Source organism: Oryzias latipes, chromosome 22 (assembly GCF_002234675.1).
Source record: "Oryzias latipes chromosome 22, ASM223467v1".
NCBI classification, from domain to species: domain Eukaryota; kingdom Metazoa; phylum Chordata; class Actinopteri; order Beloniformes; family Adrianichthyidae; genus Oryzias; species Oryzias latipes.
In genome coordinates, this window is record NC_019880.2 from 26,063,077 (window position 1) to 26,080,360 (window position 17,284).

Here is a 17,284-nt window from a genome sequence, read left to right on the forward strand (position 1 = left end):
GAAAGTAGTTACAGACATCGTTTTGTCCTTAAATGCCCCCCACCGTGCTTCAAATCATGGCTGAAGTTTGGTTTATTTCACAAAAAACAATGAGTCAGAAGTTTCAAATCTCCTGGTCAGAATGAAGCAACTCAAACGTGTGTTTCGCTCTTCAGAAATGACGGAAAAGGCTCTTGATGTGGTGGTGGTTGGCTCCTGCATGACCGACTTGGTGAGGTGAGTAATGTGAGCGCGCCTTCGTCACCTGTGTCCTTCTGAAATGACCATTAGCCACACGCAAACCTGCACGGTTTGAGGGAACCCCCCCGCTTCCTTCCTCAGGTGGGCCCAACAGGAAGAGGAGACTTTTCATGACAGATTGAGAAAATGTATTTCTAAAAAGCTGAGGCTTTATTTATTTTCTTCTGCTGCACGATGTTATCCACTTTGTAAATGCATCTTTGTCACAAAAAACCCCACTCCGATCATCTTTTGATCTATTCGAAAATCGTTCCCAGTGCTCTTTTAATACTGATATGTGAAGGGAAGCAGATGTAAACAACCATCAGCTAATTTCATGTGTAGAATCCTATTTTCTTTGATTTTCAGTTTGAATCAATCCATCCGTCCATGTTCTAAATGTGCTGACCCCAGTCGGGGTCCCCAGGTTTGCTGGACCTACTGGCTACTGTCTGGCAAAGGTGGGGTACAGCAGGGACTGTTGTCCAATCCATCGCTGGGCTTTGAAGCAACATGTAGTAACTTTTTTATTTTTTTATTGAAATGGTTTATTTCAAGCAATCAAATAGAATTAATACACAAAACCAATACAATCATCAGTTATACAATCATACAATAACGAATCAAACTTAGGATAATTAGACATTTTAATAAATATTGCTTGAAAGGGAGTGGAAGGAAGCGAACTTCTATAATCCATCCCCCGTTATACTGTAACCATTTTATTACATGATTTATCAAAATCCGGTTCATAGCTTTTATCAGACAGAATTAAAAATCCTGAAGTATCAATAAAGCACATGACAAAGACAATTACTTAAATCATTTAAAAAAATAACTTTTAGTAATCAACATGGCAATGAAGTATCCAAAATATATGCAGATTATGTTACTTATAAAAGTCATTGATATGATTAAAAAACAATACTATATCTTAAACGTAAAGACCCACTCAATAAAAGTCATGTTTTTAGTGTTTTTAACTTTCTGAAGATGGAGGATATATAAAGAAAATTAAGCTTAAACTTTCATTTCTGAGGTTTTTTTAATTCAAATCATTGTAAATCAAGAGCGGATGAAAAAATCTTGTCTGGATCAGATTGTTTTGTGATGCAGAAGCTACAATCGGCAAACCACAAGCTTCCTGCTCTGCTCCATTCTAGCTGTCTCCACTGTCAGACAAATAGATCCATGTTTTTGTTTTTTTCCTCGTCTGAGCTGGAATCTGGATCTAAACTGTACGGCTGGATAGCTCCAGCATTGCTCCCCATTTTTGTTGTACCGCTAATGTTAGCTTGGGGTTGTGAGGTGCTGTAAGCTAGTAGGAGATTATGTAAACAGAGAACTCTCAGCAATAGGACGGATAGGCAAGGTGCCAACGGTCCCATCCACAACTTAAAGGCGAATTTCTGATGAACTCCTGCCGCTCTGCAGAAATTATGTCCTAGAAAATGACAGAGGTTTTTGGATTTTTGGCTAAAAATGGCAAAATCATAATTAAAAAACCTCTGAGAAGGCTTTTACAATAGATCAAAAGATGATTGAAATGGGTATGAAATGTAGATTTATTTTGTTTTTACTTTTCAAAAATGAAAAAACAACAATATTGTAGAAATATTTGTAGATAAAGGTCTCTACAGCTCATTGGGGGACATGGGACTTGGAAAACCCTGAGCTCTTTCATTGAATTTACAGCTGCTGTCCTTTCACAGACACCAACCAGTCCAGCCTTTCAGCCCACAGGGGTTACTTTACTGTTCTCATGGGGGTAGTCACCATCGCTGCATCAGGAATCACACCCCTACATGCCACTCATATCACAAACAGCTGTGGAAAAGAATGGGGAAAATTCCTCATTTAGCCATTCCAGACTAATCCGGGGAGGGAATTACTCACGCTTTTCCAGACGATTTGAGCCGCATGCCGTGTGCCACGCCATCGTTGATTACGGCAGTGATGGGATGAAAAGCAGTATATGCATAGAAATCCTTCAGCATGTGGTCTGCAAACACACGCACAGACCTAAAGGGGGAAGAGGAAGTTCTGATCCGTTGGGTTGTTGACACGGTGGATGTCATCTGGCTGTGTCGCTGCAACCCTGATGTTCACACCGCCATCATCTGCACATCATTTGAAACTCTTAGGAGAGCTGTCTCTGTTGAATGGTTCTTCTTAAAGCCAGACTGAAAAGAATCTGATATATTGTGTTCTTCCTGGTACATATTTAGTTGGACAGCGACCACTGTTTCTGAAATGTAAACACCATCAGTCGTTTAATTGAGTTCTACAGCTTGAAAGCAGCATCAGCTCTGAACTTGAACTCTTTTGAAGGATCTTCATGACTTGCTTTGACCTTAAACAGGACGCACCGCTCTGTTCCTCGGTTCAAATCCCCGTTCTTGCTGCAGGGCAAAAGCGAAAATGACGGTTCCAAAGGTAAAGCAGGTGAAAGCATCTCACTCTGAAGTGATCTCATAAGTCTGAAGACGGTAAGTGTGCAGAGAACCGCGTCTGATTGCATCGTACGAAAATGTCAGGGTTGCATCACTATCATATGTGGTGAGATTTGTCAAGCCAAGTGGAATCCATTCCCACAAATGGTTAGTCATCAGCTGCAGCACAATGTGTTAGCTGAAAACAGTTTGTCACTCTTTGTGAGCAATGACACAATCACAAAAGGCACCCAAGGCAGCTTTAATGTCACAGATCCTGACTGATCTGCAGCCAGCAAATGTCATGTTTGGGGCCGTGCTTGGGCCCGTGGCAGGCTGCGTCTGGATGCTAACCCGGGTTCCTGTTGGTGTCGATCTGACTAGACAACAGGGGAGTTTTGCTGCCACTCTGAAGAACTCTTAGCAGTTTTTGAATCATGTTTTGTGAGCGCACACAGGTTGTCAGTCTTAAGTTGTCGCTCAAACACATTTCCTCTCTTCCTTACACTTTGTTGCTCATTTGAAACCCAAACCACTTTGTATAGTGAAAGTTTCCAACCACTGCTGAGATGACAGAAGATGTCTGTTTTCCATGTAAAAGGTTTAAGGTGATCGGGGGAACAGAGGCGCTCGTACTCCATTCTGCTTGGACATGTGTCCACGTTAGGCAAAGTGTTGAGCACTGAGAGGTCATTTCTCCAGTCTACAGTGAGAAGGTGCAGAAACGCTCCTTCGTTTGCTGTCAAAGAAATACAGTGCCCCCTGCTGCTGCCATAGCTGCTGCTGCTGCTGCTGCTGCTGCTGCTGCTGCTGCTGCTGCTGCTGAGCCTGTATCCTGAAACCTAACCTTCTTCAATTCTGGAGCAGAACCAGGATCCCAAGCAAGATTCTTTTCGTGGAAGCAGTTTTATTTTTACTAAAGAACTCTTCATTTGTAGTTTTGTCATGTTCAGTAAAGGATTCTAAAAACAGGATGAGACGAGCAGATGTTGGATGTTTGGACTGTTTTTGTTGCTGCTATCTTGTACATTTATTTTATAAAAGTGAACTTCAACCTCCAGACAGGTTTTCAGCTTCAGGTTTGGTGCAAAAGCTGAGCAGGTTTGTTGCTCTTCTTCCTCTTTTAAAAGGATTGTCAGACGGTGACGGTAAACCTTTGTCAAAAGCTGTGCTTCAAAACTTAAAACCAAAGATCTTTTTTTCCAGAGCTTCTCTCTTTTTATAGTCCTTTATGAAGAATAAATCTGTTTTCTTTCCACACAGCCCCCTTTTTCAGAAAAAAAGAAAAAACTGACAATAAAACAGCTGTTTTACCTTCTGATAGAAAAAACAAATATTTTTAAATCATTTTCGTTATTTTTAGTTTTGTTTCAATGGCGTCATTTTTTTTATTGCATAATAATGTAGCTTTTTTTGGAAACCGTTTGGGTTTATATTCTTTAAATAAAACCATCCATGTATCTGTCCAGAACTCCTCTCATACTTAATTTGAATTGATTTATTGGTTTATTTCCAGAATAGAAAATGATGGAATAAAAGAATAAAAACACAGATAACAGATCATTATAATTGTAGTTACTCATAAATAGACTTTTTTGCAGTAATGCATACAGTACACATACATTAATTAGATTTTCTAAATATAATAACTATCAAATGAAGTCAAATAAAGTTTGATTTATTATTTAAAAAGGAGTCAGAAGAAGTGAACTTATCTAACAATAATCATCAAATTAAAGCAGTCTATTCAGTAATCCAATGTTATTATCAAATGTTGTTGGGGGGTTTAAAAAATGCATCACATTCATCATTACCTTGTTCCTAACTTATCAGAACTTTAAGGATTTTTCTGTTTTAAAAAGCTGGAAAATAACGGAACAAAATTCTGTAAAATAGTTGTCAAAGCCTTTTCTCAAGGATTGGTTCAGTTAAACGCGCTGTGAGGCAGCAACTGGCCGATCCTGAATAAAATACATTTAAATGAGCAGCAAATCCGACACGGAGCGGCTTCACTGGTGTCGTGTAAGCTGCTGTTTTTGACCGCTGTTGTCTGCACCCACACGTTCACCTTTTGTTGGTGAAACGGCGCTCCGTGTTCCTGTGCGGCACGGCGTCCTTGCCCCATCTGGGCTTTGTTCAGACCTCTTTGGATTTTCCAGGAAGAGCAGCGGCTGAAGCTGTGTTTGTATGGACAGAAAGACCGGACAAACCGAAATATTTCCGTCATCCACCTGGAAAAAAAGAGCTGTAGGTCAACAACCTGCCCTGTTGAGCTCCATCTCCAGCAAAACTCCATGTAAAAGATTCAAAATGCTCTCCACTTTGATGGTTCAGAGCTGAAATAAAAGGGTTGTATCATGGAGAAAACATTTCACTGTGGTTTTCTGTTGCTCACCAGAAGCTGAGCTGGACAGGAGGGAATGGAGACGCAGCCTGAAAGCCTGAAAGCAAACATGTGGCGTCACAGACCACCTGTTTGGGCCTTTTGGTTCTGTGGGAGAACACGCACTGATGCTGCACTTTCGCACAAATCTGCTCTGTTTGCTCTGAACACTTGCAACACACAACAATAGCCAAGTGTCTGTCAGGGCTTGATGAGGCGTGGGTGAAGTTTATTCAAGAATTTAGAAATCTGTTTATGCTACTTGTCAGTTATCCAGCTTCAGGTGGCCGTCAGCCAAATGTTTACCCTCCATGACTAACACTTTTGTTTAGTGTGTATTATAAATCTACTTCATGACAGTTGTTGTCTAGACGGCCAAAGTTGTTGACACGAAGCTTTCAAAAAAAAAATCATATTTGTCAAAAATTAACTACAGTTAAGCCTAAACATAGAAGAAAGGCTGCAAAATGTTATGGATTGGATTACATAGTCATAGTATTACATAGTATTGGATTTGAGTGTTTCCAGTTCTACTTGCACTTAATGTTTTGTGCATGAGGATGATGGGAATAGTTTTACCCTCACAAGACATACTCCTCCAAGCCGTTAAAATAGGTCAAATGTGTATTTTTCAGTAGAAACTCTTTCCGTTTGGCCCCTTCTTAGCCTCACTCAACCTAGTTTCAGTCTTTGCACATGCTGGTTTAAACACAGCAGCATTTTTAACAACACTATTGGGTTACTGGAAATCCTGGGATTGAGCAAACTTACTGTAATGGCACACCTGCCACAAGCACAGTAACACACAAGCCAGAGGAAGGCCAACAAAAGGGTAAAAACAACTTTATGACAACATTTTGCCACCCGCAGACTTCTGGCCTCAGGCCAGCGGGGCCCGGAGCCAAACCACAGAGTTCTGACATTTACCATGAGGCCGTCTGTCGTCTCTCCCTCCTGTTACTCACGCTCTGTTCCCGCTTTACAATTGGAGGCTACATAATTGCATCGCAGCCACCTGTGGCACATCAGCCTCTAGGCCTGGTAGGACTTGACGAGCCCTCATGAGTCAGACATTACCACCACAACGAGCGTTGAGACATCTGACTAACCAGTTGCATCATTTGAAAGTTTTAGGATTATTGGTCTGATGGATTATAAACTCTGTGGCTTTTGATTGTTTTAAACTTAAGTAAAAAAAATAAATACAGTAAGGACTTCAAGCATTTCTGTTTCTTGTTTTTGGGGAAATAGTTAACTTTTCTATAGAGTAAAAACCCGAAATTGACTGCTTGACAAAAAAGCTAACCTCTTTTTAATGTTTAGCACAATTCTTGACTAATGTAAGATGTTTGTTCTCATATAAAGTCAGTATTTAAGCTGTTACGGTCAAATATTTATACTTTCTTCTTTTTCTTTGTGAAGTGATAGAATCCTGAAGTGGGGGTCAAAGTTAAATTTATTCATTTATTCAAAACAAAATATTCAAAGTCCCCAGACAACAAAAATGCCATAGGATTAAAAATAGGATAAAAGATAAAAAGTAATCAAATTCAGGAAACACACATGTACATACATACATATGCATATGCTTTAGCATAGGTTCAAAGCCAGTTCATTGGGTGCATGTTTGAAGATTTCAAGGGCTCCTGGGCAAACATACAGTCTAAAAACTCTTGTTATTCTTTGTCTTAGCCAGGCACCCAGGCTGCCCAAGGCCGGCGAGACCATTCATGGCCATAAATTCTTCATTGGCTTTGGAGGAAAAGGAGCCAACCAGTGCATACAGGCTGCCCGGCTGGGGGTTAAAACTGCCATGATCTGCAAGGTATGAGCGGAGGTGGAGGTCCGTTTGGGTTGGTCCATCAGGATTTTTGTTAGAAGAAGGTTCTTGTCCGGTCTTTGACTTGTCCCACCATGGTTTTTCAACTAGTTGACAACTCTAAAACCTTTTTGCACTTCAGCTGTTTTACATCAACACTCTATGCATTATTTTTTTTCTTGATCAATACCATAGCACATGCATATGCCCACCCACGCTTTCATGCCTTCAAACAAACCTATTCCCATACGATACAACCCTGAGTCTCCAATCAGTACGCTCAGCATGGCCTTTAAGCCGAAGCACTAAAGCACCAAAGCCCCACCTCTCTCAGAACAAAGAGGCCTGATCGATAAGAACCTAGTGCAGGAAGAGCTCTTCGGGCATGGGGAAAACCCAAAAATAGACACCCGGGCTTGTCAAAAACATCCAAGACGAAAGGCCATTCTTCAAAGAGATTGGGGCCAAGCAGCCAATACCATCCAACCCGCTATCACACGCAGCGAGAAGTGCCCGCATTTTGGCACGTTTATTTTGGAAAGCGTGGGTTCGAAGTCGATGCCTCGGGGCAAGGTAGGGACCCCTTCCACAACCCAAAGTAGCTACAGATGTGGACATCCCAAAGCGTACAGGAAGAAGAGAGGAAGGTGGGAATAGAAACAATTGTGAGTTAGGCTTGAAGAGGCGTGAATGCGGGTTATTGTGTCTTCAAGGCTTGGCGCAGCTGGTCGTGTGTTTCCTCGTGTGTGCGTCTATTGGCTTTGTGTGTTCGTTCCTGCACATTTTTGACGGCGGCACCATGCCAGTATGCTGGCAGGGCACACGAAAATCCAACACTACTGAGATTTGAGAACACCACTTTTCAAAAGTTGCCGCTAACCAAGTCTGACCCCGCTTGACACTCTCTTTGCTGAAATTGTTTTGCCTTCGATATCTTCCAGGTTGGTAAAGACTTCTTTGGAAACAATTACATCCAGAATTTCAAGGACAATGAAGTACTCACAGGTAAGAAGGAGGGGTTCTGCACAACATGCTAAACCGCAGGCCATTTATTGGTGCAAGGTGAAAGCTACACATTTAGAGCATTGTTTTTTTTAGTTACTTCCAGCATTTGGACACACTGACAAGTAGTTCCTTTGTTTAAGCCAATTATTGCCAAACCTTTTGTTTAGTTGTTGCTTTTTAAAGGCTGGGAAAGGTAAGTGTACACAGACTAATGCACTCCACATGATAAATTGGAGTAAGTACATTGACATATTTATGGATATGTGACAAAATTTTGACCAAGTACAAAGGGATCCTTGTAGGTTGAAAATGAAATCTTTTTTAACTGTTTTTGTCTTGTTTTCTTCTTTCTTAAGACTTCGTCTCGCAGACCAGTGATGAAGCTACAGGAGCAGCTTCCATCATCGTAAATAAAGAAGGTAACAGCTGAACACTGACACTGACGAATGATGAGAACTCAAACCCTCAGAGATACAGAAAAACATCCAGGCGTGAACAAACAGTGCACCCAAACATTCAGATCCGCCCTTAGAGGGACGACAGGCTAAGTCAGACAGAGTACTGGATCCTGGCCCTGATTTCAAGGAAACCATTCAAACTATTCTTTTTTGTAATATTAGTCTAGTTTAGTGTTCAATTTAGTCATAAATAGCTACTCCATTTAAGTTCAGTAGTTTAACCCTTTAACACCTGAGATGTCACCGGTGACGCCTAAATTACACAAGCGTGTTTTGTGGACAAGCTCTTTTTCTCCGCTTCAGAATCTGCCGGAATTAAAACTCTGGTGTTACAGGGTTAAAAATCGTTTTTATTTTTGAAAACCTATACAAAAGTCACGCATTGTTAGAAAAGGGCTATCACTGTTTAATTTGCGTGATGACTTGATGTCTTTTATCACACCTAGTAAAAGAATAGTAAATGAAACATGTTTCATAACTTTTTAAACTAAAACTGGTGTCAAAGAACAACAGTGTCTTATGTTAAGTGTCAAAAATGTATAGTTTTTTGGAGTCTCCTTTTGATCAAGTACCTCTGTTTTGTCCTCAAATCCCCTTTGGGTGTCCATGGGAAGGTGAAAATGCAATTGTGATTGTGGCTGGTGCCAATATGCTGCTGGGAAAAGAAGAGCTACAGGAGGCGCTACCAGCCATCAGAAGAGCTAAAGTGTTGCTTTGTCAGCTGGAGATCAATCCACAGACATCCTTACAGGCTCTGCAAATGGCTCGGGAACACAAAGGTTAGTTGTTGATGGCTTACGTCTACAGGACATTTGTGGTTTTAGGCAGTGAAAGTATTTAATCCATCAATCCATACTATTTCTACACAATCTAAAGCCTATTTGAGTATCTGGGATGCTGGGTTATGGTTGCCTATGTCTTCCATCATTCAACACTATGCTCTGTAACTTTCTGACTCACCCGTATCCCAACTATCTTAATGTCCACTACTGCATCCATGCAGCTCCTCTTTGGTCTTCCTCTAGACGTCATTCCTGGCAGCTCCAACCTCAGCCTCAACCTTACCAACATCATCACTGTTCCTCCTCTCAAACAGTCTCAATACCGTTCCCTGCATTTATCTCCAAAACGTTTATCATGATCAGTTCCTTTGATGGATTCATTCCTGATCCTTTCCTTCCTGGTCTCTCCCAAAGAGACTCTCAACATCTTCATCTCTGCTACCTCCAGCTCTGCCTCCGGTCTCTGCATCAGAGTCTAAAGCAACAACATAGCTGCTCCCACCATCGTCTTCTACACTTTTCCTTTCATCTTTTAAACATGTGTCTCTTCCACACTGTTTTGGGGAAAAAAGATGTATTTACAAAGCTCCAGGCTTCTTCAAGTGGTGAACCCATCAGTCAGTCATTCGTTTTCTGTCTTCATCTCTACAACGTGTAATGTTAGCTGTCCGTCATATTACATACATTCGGGCATGTGTGGTTGATTCAAGAACACACTGAACGTAGGTTTTTCTACCCGCTTTTAGTGGGTACAAAAACCAGCAGTGTTCGCATAGGTCTAGTCCTTACCCGAAACCAGTGCATGTACCTGCAATTGGAAGATAAATGTCGAAGCGGTTGCGAATCTTGTGAATCTTGCTCCTGGCTTTTTCTTTCACTGCTCTATTCTGATCTATAAAGACTTGGTGTCATATAACTCCAGTCGGACACATTCACAATTCTAATTTTTGACATAAAAACTCGCGTAGCAACGCATGAACGCAATAGTTTTGAATGCGGAAGCCCGAAATACACATATACATGCGTTTACCTTGACTTTTCATTGGAAATGGTCATTTGAACCTCTTTTTCTGCGAATGTAGCATCAGATGTAGTCATTTCTGCTTGTTTCCTTCCTCAACACAACAAAAAAATGCTTCAACAGACTGACCTTATTCATCAGCCTGTCCAAACTGCCAGAGGTTGGTGGTATGGTGGAGAAAATTCATCCCACAAACAGGACCAAAAGGTCCAAAGACGTTTCTCCGCCCATTCTCTGCACTATTATTTCTTTCCTTGCACTCCATCTGTCTTCTCAGTCTGTTGCAAAACCCTCAAAACAAAATAGCAAGGCAGAAACTACATTTGCCCTCATTCTCATTCATATCCCAGTTGGCTATATTTGGATTGCAGAATCGATTGTGGAATAGATGGATGACGCAACTCACAGGTATTAAAGACAGTATGATATGAAGGCAACAGGGTTAGCTTAGAGAAAAACATGAAACCCAATTGGACAAAAACAATATATTTCAAATGTAAGGTCTGTTATATAATGGCGGGTGTTCTAAAATATATCCCCAATCCAACTAAAGACAGGTTTGAAGTTGACGCCTTAATAAACTTGTGAGAAACAGTTGTTGACTTTTTCCATTTAATTTGAATAAAGAAATACTCAGAAATGCAATTTTAAGCTTAATGTTCTTCATACATGTATAGTGCACAATATAGTGCGTTCGCAGTTGTGCAGACCTGTCCAAATCTACAATTCCAAAATTGAGTGCCCCAGAAATTTTCAAAAGTCTTTGCAAAAAACAAGGGTGCCGATGCACACTATATTGGCGAAAATAGACCACAATGCATTGCGTCTAGGCAATTTCTGCAAAGAAAACTTATGTAAATTAAAAAACGTTTTCAACTTCAGTGGTCATCGCAAAACACTCATATCAGTTTGATTTTCACTTCGTGAAACTATCTAGGGGTTAGTGTGGGAATTCAGACACAGCCTTTGATTATCCACCAGCTGATACTCCCTGTTTGAAACGCCAGGGGGGAGGAGTCAATTAGTCAATTGTTCCCTCCAGTTTTACTTTTAGCCGGTTTTACTTTTAGCCGGTTTTAGAGAACATTTATATTAAAATGTTGGATTTGGAGATATAGGCTAAGCGCTTGTTGTCTTTCTGTCTCTCTCACATATTGGTCAGAATGTCAAAGATTTTGTCCCATAGAGGACATGGACACAGTTTCACCAGCAAAATCTCCATTTAGAGACAACTGCCCTCCCCTTCCTTCCACTACCTTGATTTCAAAACTAGGTTAGTGAGATAATCATCCTATTATTAGCAGGCCTTCACGTCATTCCAGACGTCTGGGGAGCCTCTTGCTCATGTCTTCATGGCCTGTTGTCCACAATCACTCGCAACAGGCTGCCAGCGCGATCGTCACAGCCACAGTTCTGCTGCAGATGGGGTACCCAGATGGCCTCTCTGAGCACCATCCTACTTCCCTGAGCCCCCACTTCACGGGGTCGACCATGGGCTCCAGCTCGGCATGAAAAGAGATGGGGGGGGGGTTGGCAAAGATGAAACCTTGGCACTGCCGCACCAGAGCATTGCGTAAATGAAGTTGTGCAGAAGGATTGGGTGTTAATGGGTTTTAATGACGCGGGGGTGAAGCGCCACTTATATTGCGTAAATGTCACCATCTAGCAGCACACTCTGTGAATAGCACATCTCTTGCGGCCCCGATAACCTCGAAATAAAAGTTTGTTCTTTCCAAAGGCTTTTGTATGCAGAACTGCTTTAGTGTTGGGAAAGGATTGGACTTCTAGAAACATAGGAAACTGTTTAGCTTTTGCTTTCAGCCATCTTCCGTTATCACTTAATGATAACGGAAATAATTTGCTGTTAGATTTCTGACCAGATGCAATTAGAGCCTCTTAAAGCCATTTTACATATGCACTGGTGACTCATACCTTTGTGTGATGATGGAGGATTGTGTCTGCATGTAGAAGTGTGCATGTGGGTTTAGTTCACATCCATGTTTCCTTTAAAAAAAAAGACTCTGACACAGTTACCTTACTCATAACTAGACTATCAACCCTTGACCAGAAAAAGCCCAAAGTTCCAGATGAAGTTCATGTGGTTTTACACACCCCAAAAAATAAAGAGCCTAAAATAGTATACACAAGGTAAAGTTTAAAATATGCAGATTCCTGAGTGTCTCCCTTTAGCTGCTCTGCAGCTTCTGCCAGTTTCCACATAAAGCTGTTCTCACTGATCGTAAACTCACCATCGCTTGGTCTGTGTGTTTGACATTGGCTGTTAACTCAGTCATCAGTGGGCCTTTCAGCAATTAAAACTGACATTTTCAGACAACAGAGAAGGTTTTTAGGGAGTTCAACAAAAGATTAAAGTGGTAATTTTTTGAACCTTTCCTTCAGAGACACAAAAGGCCCCTCTCAACCCCCCACCCCCACCCCCACCAACCCAACCACCCCCATAGCTTAAAAACCAAACAAAAAGAAGTTGTTGTCGTAAACCAATCCAATCAGTTTATCAAGACACAAAAAAGAAGTTCAGAGTGTGCATCAGTTGCAACATTCTCCAAGTTTCTCAAATCAACACTCTCAAAACGACAGATGAGGGCTCTGAGAGTCAGGAAAACATCAGACAGAAAAGTCAATCTGAGTAGAATGTACACCAACACAGAGATAATACCAAATAAGTCTGTCATACACACATACCTTCTACGTATAGCCTCATTTGCAAGCACCCACACGGGGTGTTGACATATATTATATATATATACCGTAATTTCCGGACTACAAGCCGCTACTTTTTTCCTGCGCTCACAGCCCTGCGGCTTATTCTGTGACGCGGCTAGTTTATGGATTTGATTGGCGGCCGCCATGTACGTACATTCGGGCTCGGTGAATGGTTTTGTATGCGCCACCCACCACCAAGCACAAGTCATTTTTTTTAACACACCTCTGAGCAGCCAAACAGCATGGAGGTCACTTCAGGTCTTAGACACTTCAGTCATGGTTCAACAAAAAGAAACACGCATGCCCGGCCGCATCCCAGAATCCTTTGGTGCCATTAGACCCAACGTGCACTTGATCGCCGCTACAATATGATAAAGCTTTCAAGTTAAAAGCAATCGTTAAAAGCAGCGTGAAAAAATCCCCCATCAGTAAATGGAAATGCCGGTCAGCTGCGTGACGGAGAGAACAGCGCATGCTCAGAAGTGTATTTACCTCTGAGTCATAGTGACTCGGCTGGCTGCACGTAAATATGTGTGAATAACATCAGCCTTTATTTTGTCGGGACACGACTGGAAACACAAATCCATTTGGTCGTATTTACGGTTTCTGACTGAGCGGAATTTTGCATTGAAAAGCTCACAGCCGCCGTGTGAGCTTTTCGGATAGGAAGGGGAGACAAGGAGCCCGCTTGGCGAGCGCGGAGCGCAGAGGCGTCCGGGGAGCAACAAGTGTTTGTTGTGAAAGGAAGCTTCTGACGAACGCGCTGCGCTGAGGCGCGCGTATCGCGCTGAGGCGCGCGGTATTTTACTGATGTTTTTTAACCAGCCCCGTTAGTACCATAATGCTGCCGCGACACAAGTGGAAGGAGAGCTGTTCCTTTTCACCCCTCCATGCACTGCTGCTCCTTGCTCATTCTTAAACACGAACAACAGTGTGGCGAGCCGGGCGTTGGCCCCGCCTTTAGCCCCTAAGACTCATGGGAAATGGGGGATCGCGGATGTAAATTTCCTCATCATAACTGAGGGATGTAATGTTGATTATATGGTTACTGTTTGTAATTTTATGTATGATACCTAGTTTGTCAATAAGTTAAAAAAAATTAAAAAAAATCAAATAAAAAAACCCATAACTGAGGAACTTGTGAACAGAATAGAGGTCCATGCTGTTTCAGATGTGGGTGTAATTAGATACATGAGCTTGAGACAAGGCCAGTACCTGCCCACAGTGTGGTAATGAGCCATGCACACTCTGGTAGTCAGGATGCGCTTTGTCGAGGCAGCGGCTTGTATACTGATGCGGCTTGTGTATGTACAAAAATATTTAAGCACGTTAAAATAGGTGGGTGCGGCTTGTAATCGGGTGCGCTTTATAACCCGGAATTTACGGTATATATAATATATATATATTGATATAGGTGCTGCAGGTTTTTGGGTTCCCGGTGGAGGGTTGTATATCCATCTTCCTCCGCTTATCCGGGACTTGGTCAGGGGGGCAGCAGTCTAAGAAGAGATGCCCCGACTTCCCTCGCCCCAGCCACTTTCCTCTGGGGGGACCCCAAGGTGTTCCCAGGCCAGCCGACCAACATAGTCTCTCCAGCGTGTCCTGGGTCTTCCCCGGGGCCTCCGCCCAGTGGGACATGCCCTGAACACCTCCCCATGGAGGCGTCCAGGAGGCATCCGGACTAGATGCCCGAGCCACCTCAACTGGATCCTTTTGATGTGGAGGAGAAGCGGTTCTACTCCGAGCTCTCCGCGGGTGACCGAGCTTCTCCCCCTATCTCTAAAGGCCCGTACACACCGGGACGAATATTCGCCAGGCGTTATTCGCCAGCGTTTTTCGCCACGTCTTTTGTGTTCACACCCAGGCGATTTTCGCTGACGATGAGCCGAGCGAACATGCAATTTCCTTCCCTGACATTAGATGGCGCTTAATGTAAACAGAAATACTCCTGTACACAAGGTGGCGCTGCGCAACTTTACGATTGAGAGCAAGAGAGCAAGTATTTACGCGCTTTTCAGAATCATACAAAGAAAACATGAATATTTCAAGCACCAGTAGCTCCAACTGGTACTTGGTAAGGGGATATTTAAGAATGTCCGTCATTATTTCTTCGCGGCAGTGTAGACGCTACTTGGCGTCTAACTTCTTTGCTGGTATGTGTGCTCAGCAAGGCAGTTTTGTGTTTGAGCGCCCCCAAGTTGTGTTTTACTGTAACTTCAGAAGCTCCAGACACGTGTGCAAAAGCGCCATTCTCATTGGTCGAGTAGATTTCGACGCGACGCGTCGAAAAAAAAAAACGAACCCGAGGCGTTTTTTTTTTTTTGACGCTTTGGCGCTTGCCGTTTTTTCGCCTCGGTGTGCACACTCTCATTGGTGCCCTTTGTTTAGTCACGAGGCGTTAAACGTCGGCGAAAATCGCCGGCGAAATTCGTCCCGGTGTGAACAGGCCTTAAGGGAGCGCCCCGCCACCCTAAGGAGGAAGCTCATTTCAGCCGCTTGTATTCGGGACATCGTTCTTTCAGTCATGACCCATGGTCTTCACGATTGATCTTTAGACACATGTCAGTTGAAAGGTCACAAAGGAGATGATAATAAAATAAACCCCAAAAAATGTATTGTACTTTTTTTTATCCTAAAGAGAAGAAGCTGTATGGATGTGAAATACTGAACACTAATGTGATACGAGCAGCGATGTACTCTGGTTCACATGTCTGTGGCTGACTAGAAAACGTCCAGTAGATATACTGCAACAGTTTGAAAAAGAGAAATGGTTCTCGTGAGGAGCCAGCATCCACCTCAAAGCGCCAGGTGGCCCAAACCCTTCGCAAACCCGCCCAGCTGCTCCCTATCGTACTCACGCAAACACACGAAGCACAGGCTTTGATGTCACCAGCATGGATCTGTACATGTTTCCCTGGATGAGAGGCTTTACTTAGCACACAGAGAAATCAGAGTGGATGTGGGGCTGGTCTCATCCTCACATAAACATAACATCATGCTATTAAATGCATTAATGCTCTCTGCTCATTAATATGCATGAGGCAGGCATTTGCAACACACACACACACAGAGGTTTTCTTCTGACAAACTCCTGCTTTTTCTGTGCTCCTTCGTATATAGTGAGAGTTACAACACCCACACACGGATAGGGTACGGACTCTTTCACATAAAAAGAAAGAAAAAAATGCATAGGATTTGGTTTAGGCAACAACAGTCTATTGTTTATTTAGAGGAAGAAAATATATATTAAAAAAAAGTCTTGTGGCTTCCAAATGACCTGACCTAGGAAGTATATTAATGGCTAAACATATGTTTTTAAAAAAGGTTAAAAACAGAAAATAAAATGTACAAATAGCAATAAAAATAAACTCATCATCATAAACACAAGTAACAGCTACTGACTGCAAATGAGAACTGGACTGAGTGAGTGTGACGTCACTAGGACTGCTGGGTATCACCAATCATTTCCAGAATCAATTCAATTCGATGCACCAGAGTCTGTTTTTTTATTTTTTTGATCTAATTTACATGGATTACACATTTATGCATATTTGTATAGAAAAACATGAACAATATATATGTTTGAAGATAGTCACAACCATCTGATCCAAATAGATCCTTATGTTTTGCCTCTCCTGGAGGCGTTTCAGATTGGCCATTAGATGAAGCTCATTTTATAGCATTACACTTTATTCCAGAAGATTTACTGATAAAGAAAAAGGTGCTTTAAACCACAAATGGTTACTTTAAAATAAATGTTTCCTTAAAAGAGTTTGAAAAATTCATGTCTGAGAGGATATAAAGCTGTTCATTTAGTCAGCAATGTTTATTTAGGTCGACCTAGCGTTAGCATTCGCCGTCCTATAGGAAATTCAATTATACGTTAGCATAAAGCTAGCAGGCTTTGGCTCTACTGCTGTTTTGCGTTAGATCACCGGAAAAGGAAAGGCATGAAAGATTGATGTCTACCTTTATGGATCAATTATTGATCTATTAAACTTGGATCGATTCAGATCCATTAATCGATTTTATACAGCACCCATTAATATGGCTTACTTTTGGATCCAACCAAATGAAGTCAATTCAGTCAAAAATATATATATTTTTACTGGCACCAGCATATTGGAACCCCAGACGTCGGCAGTTGGCAGTGATTGAACCAATTTGGACTGAGTCAACGTTTCTATGGTAACCAATATGGTAACCACTTTCGCCAATCAAGGGTGAGCTTATTGGACGTGCAGACCCCTTACCGTCCACTGAAAGCGGCCTGGGGAGAATCTGTCAATCAAACTTTTTAAACATTGGACGCAAAATCTCACACTCCTGTTGAGGCATCAGATTAGTCAGTTCCTAACTTATATAACTTGCATTAAAACAATTACAATAAATATGTTTGGATTATTTTGTGTTCACTTGCAGATTTAAAAAGATCAATAAT

At 42.0% G+C, this 17,284-nt stretch overlaps 1 protein-coding gene across 3 annotated transcripts in view; it reads left to right on the forward strand.

The window, feature by feature from the left end:
• The window catches only part of rbks (ribokinase), a 46,535-nt gene that overhangs the window by 4,206 nt on the left and 25,045 nt on the right, over positions 1-17,284 (forward strand). For all 3 annotated transcript variants that reach the window (XM_011490797.3, XM_004082799.4, XM_020713786.1), the window contains exons 2-6: positions 156-216; positions 6,727-6,859; positions 7,795-7,858; positions 8,215-8,277; positions 8,931-9,095. In XM_011490797.3, coding sequence (XP_011489099.1) covers positions 158-216; positions 6,727-6,859; positions 7,795-7,858; positions 8,215-8,277; positions 8,931-9,095 — 484 coding nt within the window. In that variant the 5' untranslated portion in view covers positions 156-157. The remainder of the gene's footprint in view (positions 1-155; positions 217-6,726; positions 6,860-7,794; positions 7,859-8,214; positions 8,278-8,930; positions 9,096-17,284) is intronic.